General features: G+C 35.6%; 1 protein-coding gene across 3 annotated transcripts; it reads left to right on the forward strand.

Annotated features, from left to right (window-relative positions):
• The first annotated feature begins 174 nt into the window (after nucleotides 1–174).
• On the forward strand, nucleotides 175–15,993 carry MED31 (mediator complex subunit 31). Of its 3 annotated transcripts, none has more exons than XM_069835079.1 (5): nucleotides 175–701; nucleotides 8,447–8,643; nucleotides 10,794–10,883; nucleotides 10,968–11,064; nucleotides 14,648–15,993. In XM_069835079.1, exons 2-5 carry the CDS (start codon nucleotides 8,625–8,627, stop codon nucleotides 14,865–14,867), a joined length of 426 nt encoding a protein of 141 aa, XP_069691180.1. In that variant the 5' UTR covers nucleotides 175–701; nucleotides 8,447–8,624; the 3' UTR covers nucleotides 14,868–15,993. The 3 variants fall into 3 exon arrangements, with proteins under 3 accessions (XP_069691180.1, XP_069691181.1, XP_069691179.1); XM_069835080.1 differs by having other exon boundaries at nucleotides 8,518–8,643; XM_069835078.1 differs by lacking the exon at nucleotides 8,447–8,643 and having other exon boundaries at nucleotides 183–701.
• Nucleotides 15,994–17,589: the final 1,596 nt, after the last annotated feature.

Here is a 17,589-nt window from a genome sequence, read left to right on the forward strand (position 1 = left end):
CACCGAAAAACGCTAGATCTAGCGGGAAAATGTCTAGATTGGCGACACTGTGCAGCACTGTCAGATTTTGTTTTGTTTCCATAATTTCCCTCATGATCAATTCCCTTGTAAGAGTAAAATTTTCCTCTTTCTCTATCTATTGATTATACATTAGCCGCGTTCAGCCAGGACCAATGACGTTATAGTTACTTATCGGCCGGTACAGTGCTAACTCAGCTATTAATTTTTATTGGTTAACAATAAAAATTAATTTTTGATGAGTGGCAGTAACTGTGAGGGGCTGAAGACGCCAGGTCCCAAAATGTCCGCAGTGTTTACAAAAGAATGTCTTTTGTGTTCGTTGGCTGTGATCAACAGTTTTTCTGCGACAGTTTCTTTTGAATTTTGTATCGCTTAAATAGGGACTTAATGACTTTTCAACAATCTCTAGCAATAAAAATAAAGCTTTCTTCATTGATAACTCTGATCACATGTATGTGAGCATGGATAATTAGTAATCTAGTGACTTCTGAACTACCGTTTGGCGACTTCCCGTACAGACGTACACATCAGTTGGCTACTCTGCGAATAATGTAATGTCGTCAGGTGTTATGAGTCCTGGATGGAGTATGATTAAAGAACGTGAAAGACAATTAAAATTGTATTGGGGTTTATGATACATCACTTGACAGCCATTATTTGTATAAGAATGGCCGCGAAAGGTAAGGTGATTTTTACAGTAGGCAGAGTGTGATAAGTTGACGGGACTTGTATTGTGCATCTAATTTATTTTCGGTGAAACTAGCGCTGAAGTAGTTCCGATGATTTCTGAAGTAAAAATCGTTGAATTTATAAGGGGTTTTGGTGAAACTTCGGTATCTTACCACATCACATAATTCCTCTGCCTCATATCACTTAATTCCCTCAACTAACTCAACTAACCTCGATTTAATATCACTTAGCTGTCCCCTCGTTTAACACATCTAATCCATAAAGAAACTTAAATCAGATGTGAGTCCCGTATGTGGTGTGGCCGGTTTTATTTATTTATTTATGTGGAGATACAATCATATATGCAAGGTAAGTATAATAAAAGCCTAAGCTAACCAAACCTAACATGTCACAGATTCGTACCGGTATAGGCAAAATAGGCTATATAAGCGGAGTACGAAGGGAACTACCTCAGTCATTTTCATTTAATTTATTGTATTCCATAGATCTTACATTAGCATTGAACCTTTGAGATGTGGAACAAGTCAACAGATTTACATGGGGAGATGAGGTCGATAATTCGCCAGGTTACCTGACATTTGCCTTAGGTTGGGAAAAACCTCTGAAAAAACCCACCAGGTAATCAGCCCAAGTGGGAATCAAGCCCAAGCACAGCTCTGGATCAGCAGACAAGCAAGTCTACCAACAGAACAACGTTGGTGGCTCTACAAAAATGATGTTGACTAATGCTGAGCCTCTTGACAATAAAATCATTCATTTTGTTGCTTTACAATATTTCTCACACACATTGGATCTAGAGGAAAGGGCTGGACATCATTGAAGATGATTCCGATCCATTTCCTGAAGATTTTACAATGGAAAAAAAGTGTTGAAAAAATAGGCCTAATTCCAATTTTGTTTAAGTGTTTTGACAGTCATGTTCTGTGAGTAATCGAAAGGATGCAACTGCACTTTCCCTTGGGTACTCATGAATTATATTTTGTGGTGATGAGGGATTTTCTCGTTATCAAACTTCCAGAATGGCCCTGAGGTTCACTCAGCCTCCTATAAAATTGAGTACTGGTAAAGTGGTCAGAGCGTTGCGCCAACCATACCACCTCATTCTAGTGCCAAGGTCATGAAAGCGTGGGGCTCTACCTCCATGCCCCCCCTCCCCCCAAGTGCCTTCATGGCATGTAAAGAGGGTACCTTTACCTGTACATTGATATACTCCCATCTTTTGTTAAGTTAATTATTTGAAATTTCGTGGAAATGGTATGATATTTGAATAGGCCTATCTTGCCAAGTTGTAGGTATAATCGCTGCCTCATTGGAGGTGAAGTTCCAGCACATTTCAAGGAAGGATTTATAATTGACTAGTGCTTTCAGCGTTGCCCGGGTTGCCCTTTTTGCTTCTTTTTTTCAATTAAACTGGTTGTTAGACTTTTCGGAGATCTCAGAAATTCATCTATAAATAATCAAAAAGAATTATCTTTAATAAGCTTTCCTCGTCCACAAAGATGAATCTTTACATAGCGTCACTTACATGAATTGATGAACTATGAACTCCTTAGCCAAATGCCTGAAAGGATTAACTCAATTTAAAACAACTGCAGATCAGGCAACGAAAGAAAACATTTCATCACGTGCCTTACTTTCAAACAGTTTTTAATTTGTATGTATGTATGTATGTACGTACGTACGTACAAATAAAATAATAAAATATCTAACTGTAAATAAACTAAAACCAAACTAACATATAAGTTATATAGGCTACGGTCACACAAACTTTAAATGAATTAACATTGTCTTGAAGTTTATCAAAACAAAAACAATCCCTCGGTCCCTATAAGCCCACTTAGCATTGTATCAATGTTTTACAGATCTTACATTTTATCTCTGCCAATCAGTGACTGTTAAGTTTCAAGTGACTTATCTTAGTCGTGGGAGTCAACGTATTAAAAAGCATTACAACCTTTCTCCCATCTCCTTTCTTCCCCTGCAAATGTGATGTTGCACAGAGGCAGAGATAAAATAATTAGAAGATCTGTACATTGATCTGAAGCTGTGCATTTCACGTAATTTCATGTCTGTGTGCTTTCACTTGAATTTCAGAGACAGCTGACGATAAACAGGGAATTCCCTTGTTCCCAGTCTGAACCTGTTGAGGTGTCATTAAGAGCCAAAATTTATCTCTCTATCTGTCATACCAAAGAATGAATATAAACGTATATAATTTAATTTATATTGGAAGATTTTTTCCCCTTGACCGCTGTACGCCTATTTTTTTTTTAATATGACTTGAAAAACTGTATCTCACAAATTCAAAACATACTGTATTATAATATTAATTCTTATTTTATACACCGAATACAGATACAATATAAACTCGCAGTGTCATTTTTTTAACATAAAGACTAATATTCTGAGAGACGTGTACTTTTTTTTGCCCCCCCCCCCCCCCCCAGAAATTAAGAGATTGTTATTTCCACAACGCATAACATACTAATTTGGCAACGTGATTATACAGTTAGAATTTCGCAGTAACACATTTTCGGACATGAACAACAATATTTTGAGAGACGTATATTTTAGAATTAATATAGTGTAATTTTCAGTCGCCTTACGTACATTCACATACATTAGCAATATGACAAAAGTATCATTGAATTGCTTTTTGATGTGTGTAATTTTTTTTTTCCCTACTTCTTTGTATAAAATATAGTTGAGAATGTGAAAAACACGGAGTTTTTAAGTAAATGTCTGCAACTTTGAGCTTAATTTTGATATGGCCATTGCAAATGCTAGTCGCAGTGAAATTGCTGTTACTTAAAATCGAAAGGCATGTTAATGGGTATCATAGGAATGCGTGGGATAAAAACATCTTCTCCGTTCGTTTTGCCAGTTAATATTGCCACTTCTATTACTACGTTTTGAATGAGTTTTTTCAAGCCAATTCTTGTTCCACCGCATAATTTTGATGGGTCAATATTTTGCAATAGTACAAATTGGTGACTCAATATTAAGTATTAAATTATATGGTAGCAATCCTTGTGGTTTCAAAGAATTCAAGAATTCATTTGGTTAAAACACAGTCTGGTCAGTATCTACAACTGCATTGAGAAATTCATAATATTATTATGGTCCTGGACTGCGTAAAGATACTTATTGCATGAATTATCTAGATTTTGGCCTTCATGATGTATATCAACAATGTTATTTAATTTCGTGTTACAATTTCCATGGCCTCGTGAAAGTCGATATTGAATACAACAGACAATAATAAAAAACAATTGAGTATAGGAGATTGAATTTTAATATTATATATGAATGTTTGAGTGTATTTATTTCTATTTTTTATTTTTTAATTAATTTATGGTCCATTTGCACAATTTTAATGTAGCCTATGTTCTTGTCCTGGTTATGAAGGTTAAATGTGCAAACTTTCGCACATATTGGTTAAAGCGTATAGATTTGTATAGAGAACATACACACATACCTACATACATACCCACATTCAATTTTATATATTAAGATATACTTAAGAAAGGATGTAAGGAGGAATGCTCAAGTTATCAGGGGATTACTGTCCTGAGCTCTGTTGGAAGAATCTGTAGCAAGATTCTTAAAAATAGAATTGAAAAAGACATTAATGAGATGGAAGAGCAGAGCAGATTTCAGGTAGGGCCTAGGTCATTCCTGGATGAATAATATCTTCACTATTAAGCAAGTAACTGATGAAAGAATTGCGTACAATTTGGAAACTCGGCTGATCTGCTGAAAGGTTATGATAGTGTCCCTTTGTTGAAAATGTGGCAAACGATGGAAAATCAAAATATAAATAACTACCGACATTATATTGTAATGGCCGTACAAAAACTATATTCGGAAAATACTACTGGTGTTAAGATTGGAAAAAAAACTGTCAAGTAAAATTAAAACTGACAAAGACCTAAGACAAGAAGTCCTAAGAGAAGATTGTTGTTTGGTTCTTACAGTATTTAAAATGTTTTTCTGTAGCACACGACACTGAAGGTTTTTTGACGAAAAATGATCTAATTTTCAGAGGGGAGGTAATTTGGAATGTGAAGAATTCATGTAGGACGTCAGTTGACTTGAAAACATATTAGAAGATATTAAAAACTGGAAAGAATTGATCGATGTAGGTAACCTAAAAGTGATTATTCGACATGTGAAATAAAGAGGTAGAATGCTTCAAACTGAATGCGAAATGTACATTTCACCTCACTTAGTATATGCAAGCATACCAAAAGCCTAAACTAACCTAACCTGTGACAGATTCGTATATTCAAGGCAAGAGATCTGGTAATGGAAGATGGTTCTATATAGGGTTACCATACATCAGCATTTATGCGGACATGTCCGTTTTTGATAATAAAAACAGCCGTCCATATACGTTTTTGGAAATCTTCTGATTTATGCGAATCTGGCTTTCAGGTAGAAGCTCCCTGTAAAGCAGGTCTGAATAATTTCAAGGAAAAATTGTTCCGGCTGGATATTGATCCTGGGACCCTTCGCTTAGCACACGGATGCTCTCCCGACTGAGCTACCCCAGGAACTATAAACGACACCGTCACAATTTTTCCTTTATATCCACACAACTCAAATGGGCTGACAAGACGCCAAACCTATCATGATTAACTTTTTTATATTTTTACATTAGGAAGACAGAATGGATCTTTTGATATACATTTTTTATACTGTTCATTTTGTGGGATCAAGGCAAATACAATCCCATGGGACATGGACATAATTTATTCCAAAAAAAAGAAACTAACTGAAACATCCATCGCAGTAGTCTGAAACAATTTTATGTTAAGACAGAACAATTCGCCTTCCACGGGAACGGAATACATGATCTTCTGCACGTTGGTCAGATGATGCAAATGACTGAGCTATTATGACAAGAGACAAACTCTGTTGTCTGTGTTGGATGTCGATCTCCTGACGACAGTCGGTTCCAGTATTACAAAAACAGGGAACATAGTAGTGTGCACCTCGCACTGCAAGCATCATCAAGAGTAGCTCGAAATTTTATTTCCATATCTATACTTTTCTCGAACAAGCCATCCTTTTTTAGAGCATCACTTATATTCTGTGAACTAGGCACAAATTCTGTCCCATATAAGGAATAAATGGTTCATCGTATAGACATGGCCAACCCTCTTCCTCCACATTATATTCTGGATCCCCTTCCTTGTTAAAAATGTGAAAATCGTTTTTTTAGAACAAAAATATCATAAACAGGATTCAACTTATTCTAGATGTAACCAGAAATAGTTTTCACTCACCTAATAATGATAATAATAATAATAATAATAATAATAATAATAATCGTGGCGCTACAGCCCATGAGGGGCTAAGACCGACCAGCCGGCTGCTGGCCTGACAGCCACATGCTGAAACAGAGGTGGACGATCTCCAACCAGAGTGGAGGTATCGTGTGGGTAGCACGATGAGTCCCCCAGCCATTATAGCTGGTTTGCGTAACCAGATTTCGCTACCTATCGTACCTCCCCAAGTGCATCACGATGTGCCCCATACACTGGCCGAAATTTCATGAGAAAATTTCTTCCCCGATGAGGACTCAAACAGCGTGCATTCCGTAACGCGAGTCCCAGGCAGGATGCCTTAGACTACGATGCCACAATGCAGGACTCACTCACCTAATAGCTTGATTTTTTCCTTCCATGGTTGCTTCTTTTCATAGATCTACTGCTATTCATGTTTCACAGAAAATAAAAATTATGCACTTAATCATTTTTTTCTTGTATGGAGGAGTGACCCAAAGGCTTGCACTGCAGTCTGAGGCTTATTTTGCTTACCACTCCTATTCTGTGAATGATTGGGTAGCCAAATGGCCGCATTCTTATACAAGTACAGCATGCTGCACCATAAACTTAACCCAGGCTATGATATGGATGATATATGAATTAATGATGGCGAAATGAATCTGGGGTCCAATGCCGAAAGTTACCCAATCATATTATGTAGAATAGAAACTATAATATTTTTCACTACAGTAAAACCTCGTTAATCTGGACTAATTGGGGGGATAAGTTGTTCGGTTTAACGAAAGTCCGGATTAACTGAAATAACCTAAAAGAACAGTATAAAGTGCATTAAAACTCCGTTTATAGCAACAAAACACGTTTATTACGGTGTATTTAATGGCATAGGCCTAATTATACTATATAGTGCATTAAAATGCAATGCATACATGATCCCATAATTATGATGTGCTTGATGGACCTGGCTCTGCATCACTTGAAACTCTTGCTGCGGAAGTTGGTTTGAAGTACATGTATATATTCTTTTGGGACAAACTAACCAAATTCATCTTTTTTTTTTTTTTTTTTTGGTGCCTGTCCGGATTAAGTGAAGTCCGGCTTATCAGGGTTTTACTGTATTTACACTTTAAACATAATAGGCTAAGAAACAGTATACCTATGAGTATTACTTACTATGACTTATATGTTAGCTGTCAACTATAGCTCAATTTTCTAACTTAAGTTTATTTTCCTGGCTTTCATTGAAGCAAAATCATTTATTACATCACTGAAATCAATTTCTGAAGCCAGTTTATGTTCAGTAGGTAGCCAAACGAGAAAGAGAGTTAAGGCATTCTTGTTCTGTGACAGATATCTACCAAGTTTCAGTTGATTTCCCAGCTTATTAAAAGCTCTTTCTGCCTCTGAAACAGTTACTGTAAGTGTACAGAATATATACAGAGCAATACAAACATTCACAAAAAATAGCTTGCAGTTTTTTTAGAATAAATTTAATTTAAAAGCATCATTGGATGAATTTTCTTGTTCTTCTGAAATACCGGTGTCATATTGAATTGTGAATTTTTCTCAAATGCAGTACGCCTAATTCACCTTTTAAATGAAGTGAGAGATCATCACGGTAATTTTCAACAAGATCTTATTGACTTTTGTTCAATATCTGTTGTGGATTGTTGTTGTTCAGCCAACTGTCTGAGGACAGAGATACAAGTGAGGCACTACTTATCAAGCACCTAGGCCAGAAGATAATGGGGTAGGGGGGCCTGTTCCTTCCCCCCTTCAATGCATACATTGCCAACTAGCTACATATTACACTAGTCAGACTTCAGATGTATACAAACAATTGTTCTTCCTCTGACATATATCGTCAAGTGAGATGTACTGCCTGAGAGTAGATGTACATATCAGTCAGAACTTCAATTAGAGTAACTGTTGTGGATAGTGAAATATAATTCAGCACTGGAGAAAATAAACTAAGAATTTCTTTATGTACTTCAAGGCGATTTTATACGTCATTTATCACGAAGTCCAAAGTAGTAAACATTATTTCTCTTCTAAACATATCTTCTGCTGCAATTTGTCAGTGTCTTTTGAATTACTCTGTTTATGAAATCTCTTCCTCTTTTTCACTCTTTTTCCATCTTCAAGAAAACTTGGTTCTATGTCCATATTTTCAGCAACTAATTGTGTTTTATTAAAATTATGATTCCCATTATACCATAAATTTTGCAGTTCTTTAATTATTAAGTCATCCATTAAATTTTTGTCAGCACCAAGTAATATGCCTGTAGATTATGTTATTTCATTTCGTTCATTTATGGAAGATAGAACTTTGTGCTGACATGCAGACATAACTATGCACTCAAATGAAGAGAATTATCCTCTTACAGAATTTACTTCACTGTGATTTTTTTTTTTTGCAAATTTCTTTCTACCATATGTTCAAGAGACTTCAAAACACCTGGCAGATGGTGGAAAATGGACTGAATGACTTCTACTCGAGAACTCCATGTTTCAGACTGGGTTATGACTGAAATACCAATCTCTTCTCTTAAACTGGCCCACTTTGCAGGACTGCTGCTGAAAGGCACATAACCTCTGAACACAGCCAAAAAATGTGACCACATGATGAGTCATCTTGACAGTATGTACACCAGTAAGATTAAGGAAATGTGCACTGCATGGAGAATACAATGCAAGACTTTTTTCTCTAATATTTTCGATTTTACACCCTTTATTTTCCCACTCATATTAGAACCAATATCATACCCTTGGCCACAGCAGTCAGCTATGGGGATCTTATGACATTCTAAGGCTGAAAGCATTTCAGAAGCAATACCATCACCAGTTGTCTCATTGAAGTTCAAGAATTTAATAAACCTCTTCTTAATTTGAAATTGTCCAGTTTCCTAGTTCTGTAACAGTTTCGCGATTTTCTGACTATTCATTGCATCTCCTTTCTCTTTTTCTGTTTCCGGTTTCCTCTTTTGACTGCCTGATTTATGTTTATAACTATTCAGTGTAGTGTAATTAAAACAACAACAAAATTTGGCAAAGATGACCACTAGACAACATGTAGCTTATATTAAAATTCCAGTAGGCCTACTAGTACATTAAATGATACTAATAAAGCTAAAAAAAAAATAACCACATTCACTGTGCACTTGTAACAGTCACGGCCACTGACCTATAATGAAACATACTCAATCTCAGACTGGAGACAAAAGTCTGAATACGAAATAATTTTATTAGTATCCTATTACTGAATGGAACCATTGTTGCGTCAATAATTTTGCATTAAAAGACGAAAATGACACTTGAACGGAATTTTGAGATGCATAAGCTATTTGTATAATTTTAAATTAACCTTATACACTAAATTTGCCCTTATAATATATGTAATATATTTAAATACTGTATTTGAAAATTTTAAATTTTAAAACAACATAAAGATAATTAATTGATTACACTGCGAGTTATAATGGAGCTGAAAGCTATAATGTGAACTTCAGGGAATTGGTGTATAAGCCAATTTTGCATTTAACTGCGAACATGATACCATTTATATCTATTGCTGTCTGTTGAAGCTGTGTTAGTTTATAGCACTGCACATTCTATTCAAATATTGTACTGCAGAATAACTATATGCAGACAGTTCATGCAGTAAAGTGATACTATATTTCATCATAATATAATCCTATATTTTTTGGGGGAAGGGCTTATGGCCAGGCCCACTGGATAGCCAGACCCCAGTACCGAAGACCCAACTGACCCCTCTTTTGTGGAGGTCCTGGAGGTGGTACACAAAGAGTGTATTGAAATTTTTTGAGACGTTTTGTTCAGACGTTTCTTTCCTGGGGTCTTTCCTGCTAAACACTTTCGTTTACTTCAGCTTCCTTTTGTTCATTAAAAGTGCTATGAATCATATGAACAGATACACCAGTTCTTTTCATTACATTTGTATGTTTTCCACATTTTAGTGCTTCACATTTATCACTGAAGAATTTATTAATTATAATAATAATTTCTCTACTGTCTGACTTCTTTATGTATGGTTTTTCCCCGTATATAAACACAGGCACAGTTACCAGAACAATATTTAGAGAAATGGTACAATTCTCCAACACAAATATGTTGCTGACTGGTTATACATTGCAACTTGTTTAACTTAAAGGAGTATCTACTCAAACTGCAACCACTTTCTTACAGAATACACACTAGTGATATTTTTCTTGTCACTAAGACTGACACATTATTAGTAAGATTAGTATATGCTTGTGCAATCACTAAGTGTTTGCAGTGCTCTTCCTGCTGTATCACATTGAAACTTAACCATTCCCTCCAAAAGCTAGTATTAATGCTTATCAGTTCTAATGTATGACTAGAGAGGCATGTGATTTTATTGACATCAATAGAACATATGCAAGTCATATTGCAATATTACTATAAAGTGTTCTGAAAGTGTCTGTAAGTTCTACACTGCCCACAAAATTGATATTACCACATTATTTTATTTTTGTGAAAGAAAGTGTTCTGCATTATGTACACATAATTATTAACATATTCCTTGCTGTATTTCCAGTTACCCTTTTGTCAGAAAGCAGTCACTTTATTTAATTTTTCATACTTTATAATATTTAACTTAGTTAAAATTTCATTTATTTCCAGAAATACAACTGGCATGGCATTTAGCAATTAGGCTAATTTTTTAGTAAAAAATCTGAAGATATTAGTTATGAAGAACACCGTTTAATTGTGTAAGTAAATGGAGTAATAAATATAATTTTGTTTCAGGTGGATCAGAAACAGAAGATCAGCAGAAACTACGGTTTCAGGTTGAGCTGGAATTTGTCCAATGCTTGGCCAATCCTAACTACCTCAATTGTAATGCAATTATTTTATTTCTTGATTATATTACCAAATATAGCAGCTTGAACATTGTTGTAATTTTCCTGTTTTCCATTTCAGTTCTAGCACAACGTGGTTATTTCAAGGATCAGGTTTTCATAAACTATCTGAAATATTTATTATATTGGAAAGAACCAGAATATGCACGATATCTCAAGTAAGTTCATAATTTCAATGACTTGAACTTTTAATTGTATTTCCTAGTTGTCTAATGGGGTTGAAAAAAATACTATGTTTGGAAAAAATAAACCACAAACGAGGTTTTTTGGTTTAAACCATTTTTAAGCCAGATATGTTTGACATGATTAAAAAAAACAGAATAAGTTAGGTAATCAAACAATAATTCTATGGTGCACGGTAAAAAGTCAGAAATTGGTGGTTTTGAATTATGACCACCATGTGAATACAAAACTGTACTTCTAAAGATGGTATAAAGGGCCTATGTTTATCTTCCATAATAACGTAGGGCATCAGAGTTCTAGCCCATCATCATGATATTGGTCCTCGTTTCAAACTTTGCTTTTGCTGTATTGAAAACTTACAATTTATGACATCCCTTTTTTATCATGCACCATAGAATTGCTTTCTAACATTATACTTACTCCTGCAGTTGGCTGAGTGATCAGACCTTCAGCCTGTCATTCAGGTATTCCGGGTTCGAGTCCTGAGGATACTTGTGTCGGACAAGGTCACAGTTGGGGGCTTCCTGGGAGTTTTCCCATTGTCTCATATTAGGCATCTACATCATTTCGTCAACATTTCTCCATTTCGTCGTCATTCCATAGCATTTCCCAAACACTGGCTGGCAATGCACGGAGGGGGCTGACAGACACAAGTAGGGTTGTCTGCTCGAAACCTGGATATGCACTATGCAGCAAACCTTAGTGTAGTCAGCCAGTGTGGGTTTGGGAATGTGCCTAGTTTCAAGGTTAGCACAATAGAACGTGAAAGGTCGCAGTGCTGGATCGTAGTGCCTCATTCCGAAATTCCATTCCATTCCAACATTATACTCATTGATTATTTTAAATCATAGATCAAATATGAAAAAGAAAGAAAATATAAATCATATAGACGTATTTGTGTATAATTCTTTCTTACTTTTTGTTCTGCACAAAATACATTGATGACAACCTTTTTAAGCTCCTTTCCTCCAGTATCAATTAAAATTGATAGTATTTCAATTTAAAACCATCTAAATTAGTTTCACTATTAAAAGGTAAAGGTAAAGGTATCCCCGTAACACGCCATGAAGGCACTTGGGGGGCATGGAGGTAGAGCTCCATGCTTTCCATGACCTCGGCACTAGAATGAGGTGGTGTGGTCGGCACCATGCTCTGACCGCCTTTTACCCCTGGGAAAGACCCGGTACTCAATTTTATAGGAGGCTGAGTGAACCTCGGGGCCGTTCTGAAAGTTTGGCAACGAGAAAAAATCCTGTCACCACCTGGGATCGAACCCCGGACCTTCCAGTCTGTAGCCAGCTGCTCTACCAACTGAGCTACCCGGCCGCTACACCTTAAATAGGAAAACTAATTTTGATTCTTTCTCCATGGTACCCAGTTTGTTTCTAAGTTTAAAATAAACTACGTCATATACATATACTGAAAAAATTCGCTTACTGTTAGCAGAGGGAGAATTAACTGTGAATAACTGTTCGATGATAGGAAACACTTTGTCGTTAAGTTTTACTTGCTCCTTTTCATGACTCTTCCACCACGCCTTTTGTCACCTCTCATGCACAGCTTCTTGGAATAGTGGTGATTTAACTTAGACTTTTACTATCAATGTCAACAGAAAAATTCGTGACTATCAATGTCAACAGAAAAATTCGTGAATAGTATCCTCTTATAAAATTTAGAGGAGTACATTTTTGCTGCACTAAGGTTCATTTCTTTAGTTAGAACGGGGATTTTTAACCTATGGGTTGTTGCACGGCTTTTGAGTGGGTTGCTGTAGGTTTGCGAAAAAAATATAAATGAACAGCTTTCAACACTAATGCAAGGTCAAGGACCGAACTGAACTAAAGCACTTTCACTTTTTATTTTATAAAAGATTTGGAGTTTCAGTCATTATTACACATTATTTGCTCTGCAATATGTTATTACTCATGCCTTTCTACTATTGGAATTATGATTACATTTTATATACATCTTGATTACACAACTTTTAACACTGTATCACTTCGGAATATGTATGATAAGACTTTCTTGTGTTAAATTCTAACGTACCTTGTTTACATGTTTCGACCTTTTATGGGTCAACCTCAGAACTGGTCGTTGGTTTTGGCGCCTCTTGTTTTGTTTCCTGTGAGGGTGTGTTCATGTGGTGTAATGTAGAGTCAAATTGCTTCATTCATTCATAGTGTTCTGTCCAAGGGCAGATCTTTTACTGCAAACCCAGCATTCTCCAATCTTTTCCTCTTTTCTGCCTTTCTCTTAATCTCCCCATATGATCCATGTATCTTAATGTTGTCTATCATCTGATATCTTCTTCTGCCGTGAACTTTTCTTCCATTCACCATTTCATCCAGTGCATCCTTCAGTAGGCAGTTTATTCTCAGCCAGTGGCCCATCCAGTTTCTTTTTCTCTTCCTGATTAGTTACAGCATTATTCTTTCTTCACTCAACCTTTGTAGCTCAGCTTCATTTCTTATTCTGTCTGTCCATTTCACACACTCCATTCTTCTCCAGATCCATACTTCAAATACTTCTAGTCGTTTCTTTTCACTTCATCGTAATGTTCATGTTGCTGCCTCATATGATGCCACATTCCACACAAAGCACTTCACAAGTCTCTTCCTTAGTTCTTTTTCCAGAGGTCCGCAGAAGATGCTCCTTTTTCTACTAAAAGTTTTCTTTCCGTTATTATCCTTCTTTTCACTTCCTGGCAGCAGCTCATGTTATTACTTAAGCACACCCCAAGTATTTTAAGCTGTCCACTTGTTCCACTGCCTCATTTCGAATTTGCAAGTTTATCTTCTTTAATTTTCTTCTTATGACCATGGTCTTCGTCTTGTTTGCATTTAACTTTATCCCATATTGCTCATAGCTGTCGTTTAGTTCCAGTAAAGGACGCAAATAGTCATAGTAGCTGATGTGCTCTTTTTAAACCCCACTAACTAACTTTAGCTCCAGTAGTATATTTGAAAAAAATACCAGTTTCTGTGGACTTCATGCTGCTGAATGTGAGGTACATTTGCCTTGTAGGACAGCACAATTAAATTAGCTTCCTTCATAATTCTATGAAACTTAGCTCCGATTGCTGTGCTAATTTCTCCAGGACTCTTTTAGACTACCCTCCATCTGATGTACTAACCTCCTCTGCTGTAAGACAAATGTCATGTAAACTTATGGAGAATCCTCGGGCTCACTTTACCAGAATATAATTTCGCTGTTACCATTTCCACTAGATACAGAATCATTAAGTAAACAATTAAAAAAATATATACTTATACCAAATTTAGCTAATATGAGATAGTGATACCATAGCTTGTTTTTATAGATTACCACCAGAAATCCTATAGAGGATGGCAGGCAGTATTTATATAAATTTGTATTTCAAAATTCATTTATGCTTGCAAGTAACTTCTAATACAGGTCTTCATTTTGTAATCTAATGGTGGTTACTGAGATTCTCATCAGTTACATCAAGTGTATATATCATCTTAGGAGAAATGTAACAAAGAGATTTTGAAAATTTATTTGAAAGATAAGATGCGAAATTATCTCTTCTTTTCCCAGGTATCCAATGTGTCTATACTTCCTGGATTTGCTTCAGTATGAACACTTCAGACGTGAAGTTGTAAGTGCACAATGCACCAAGTTTATAGACGACCAACAGATCTTGCTGTGGCAGCATTACACGAGGAGGAGAACACGATTGTTGCAGAGTCAGGCAGAGCAAGTTCAGAATCAAACAGTGACGAATACTAACGGACAGAGCCAGCCTCAGAAGACATGACATTGTTGATCTGTTCTTGCATATAAAATGATGTTTTATTTCCAATATATATCCTGAAGCCGAAGTGTAATTTATTTCAGTGTCCTCTGCAAACATAAGACATTGAGTGCGATGTCATATAGATACTATAGCAGTTCAAATATGTAAAAATTATTAATAGTTTGAGCTCTTACATTATGAATAACTTAAATTTATATCTGATATATTATCGGATTGTTAAACTGCATTCTCCCAAGTTCATCTTAAATTTTCTTATGCCAGACACGTTTTCATGTAAATGAGCTTGTAATGTTTCCGAAAATATTTAAAAACCAATATTGAGGCTGAATAGATGGTACTTGGAAGTATATGTTTTAAAGAATTAGATAGATTTATTTATTAACACAAATTCCTGAAAGAAACAATAGAGTAGTAGCCTTACAGTATGAATTCATAACTTACGTTACCTTTCTATGGCTTACTTGTTTCTTTATTGAGTCATTGTCTACTCGAGGATTTTTGTTGATTTATGGTCATTCCATGTCAAGTCATCCAGACTATGTCACTCACTGTTTCCAGTTTTCTGAGACTTTGCATTTGTGTTACAGTGAATGGCTTCCTTTAAAATTGTATTGAAATCCGTGAAGTTGTTGAAGCAGAAAATAGTAATATTGTTATGAATGTAGTCGCATGTCGGCAGTTGGAACAATGACAAATAACGCCATTTTATAATGGAGATTATAAAAATTTCACATTTCAATTACTGTGACGTTTTTACCATTTTTTTAGGTTTTTTTTTTTTTTTTTGCGTTTATTGGAAATTAATTCTTTTTCCAAAGTGCCACACCTTAGAAAATTCTGAAAATTATGGATAGAATGAGAACACAGTGTTATATTTGTAAACAAAAAATTTATAATGGGGAAATAACTTACTTTTTGGTAGAGAAATGTAGAACATTTCTCAAATGTGAACAAATGTAACTTTTTACAACTGAGACAGTTTGGCTTCAATTCTGTTGTAAGAATCTTGGTTTATAAAGTATAGGTCCTTCCTGTGGCTGTACTGACATCAATTTGGCACAAAATGTTCGAAAATGGAACTTCACAACTGTCATTGTCAGGCCAATAAAATGATTGAGAGAGCCCATGTGGATGCATGAATTTTATTGTACCATCACCTTCTTTATAATTAACTTTTTCAATAAAACCCACATACCACAAAGATTCATACACACAACCAACATAAGAATTTGTCTTGAAATTTGGATTTTTTATTTTATTTTATTGGGTTATTTTACGACGCTGTATCAACATCTAGGTTATTTAGCGTCTGAATGAAATGAAGGTGATAATGCCGGGAAATGAATCCGGGGTCCAGCACCGAAAGTTACCCAGCATTTGCTCCTATTGGGTTGAGGGAAAACCCCGGAAAAAACCTCAACCAGGTAACTTGCCCCGACCGGGATTCGAACCCGGGCCACCTGGTTTCGCGGCCAGACGCGCTGACCGTTACTCCACAGGTGTGGACTGAAATTTGGATTCACAACAAGTTTAAATATGTCAAATATCACACTGTAGTCTATATCAGAACTTAATTGCTTTGCTGCATTTTCATATGTAGACAAAGGCACAAATTGATGCATGCAGCATGTCCCAGGAATGGTTTTTGCATTTTCAAACCGTTCAGTGAGATCATTTCGGAATCATTTCCTGTTTTGTTACAAAAACACAGTAATCTCCTTACAAAAGTTGATCACTTGTGATGCAGTGGTTGTTTGTTCATTAAATGGCCTTTGTAAACTGGCTTTGGTAATCATCCTTTTCAAAGTACCCCCAGTGCCATCACAAGGGGATTTTACATAGCTAATAGCAGAAAATGACATTTACATTTCATACCAAAGTCTGCTTCATGATTACATATATTAATGAAATTCTTGCTGTTCTTGTACTGAGCAGCACAGCCATCTGAGAAATTTTCTACAATTTTAACATAGGGAAGAGAGAGCTCTGTTTTAAAGAAACTGATTATGATCTTTTGAGTTTCCTAAACGAAATATACATCATGATCCATGTCATCAGAAATTAGGCACAAGCACTTTAAATAAAATCTTCATAAATAAAATCTTCATCTTTCTTGTAATATACCACTGCACCATGAAGTGTACAGCTTACCTGTGTTTCAATGAAACCCTTGGGCCTCGTCTTGAATGACAAAACTGTAGTTTTCACTGAAATCCAATAAAATGACTACTGATTCATTATCCAGGTTCTCTTTTAACATTTTTAAGTAAGAAGACTACTTTTGCTGTAAATGAATGTAGAATGAGTTTCTCAATGTTTTGCATAAGTAAATCACAAAATTCAGAAAAAGTGCTTACTTCAACAACCATATTTATTCTAACTGTTGCTACCCATTGTCTGTGCTGGATTTTTTCATCAGGATCAAAGTCATCTGGGAATTGTTGCTGGAACACTTTTTACAAAGACATAGCATGCAAATTCTGTTATGTACTTATGTCACAAATTATTAGTTTAATCAGATCATGGTAAGTTCTTTTCATATGAATACTTTACAGAAGCAATTGAACATTCTGGTGGATTGTATATGTATATGTATATATATATATATATATATATATATATATATATATATATATATATATATATATATATACACACACACACACACACACACGCACGCACGCACACACACACACACACACACACAGCATGTGTACTTGAG

Source organism: Periplaneta americana, chromosome 9 (assembly GCF_040183065.1).
Source record: "Periplaneta americana isolate PAMFEO1 chromosome 9, P.americana_PAMFEO1_priV1, whole genome shotgun sequence".
NCBI lineage: Eukaryota > Metazoa > Arthropoda > Insecta > Blattodea > Blattidae > Periplaneta > Periplaneta americana.

Excerpts from the sequence above, each read along its gene's own strand:
- MED31 (XM_069835078.1), top strand. The coding sequence starts at position 653 with ATGATACATCACTTGACAGCCATTATTTGTATAAGAATGGCCGCGAAA. Across the intron at positions 10,884-10,967 it reads CAATCCTAACTACCTCAATT|TTCTAGCACAACGTGGTTAT; the intron begins GTAATGCAATTA and ends TTTCCATTTCAG. Across the intron at positions 11,065-14,647 it reads GAATATGCACGATATCTCAA|GTATCCAATGTGTCTATACT; the intron begins GTAAGTTCATAA and ends TTCTTTTCCCAG.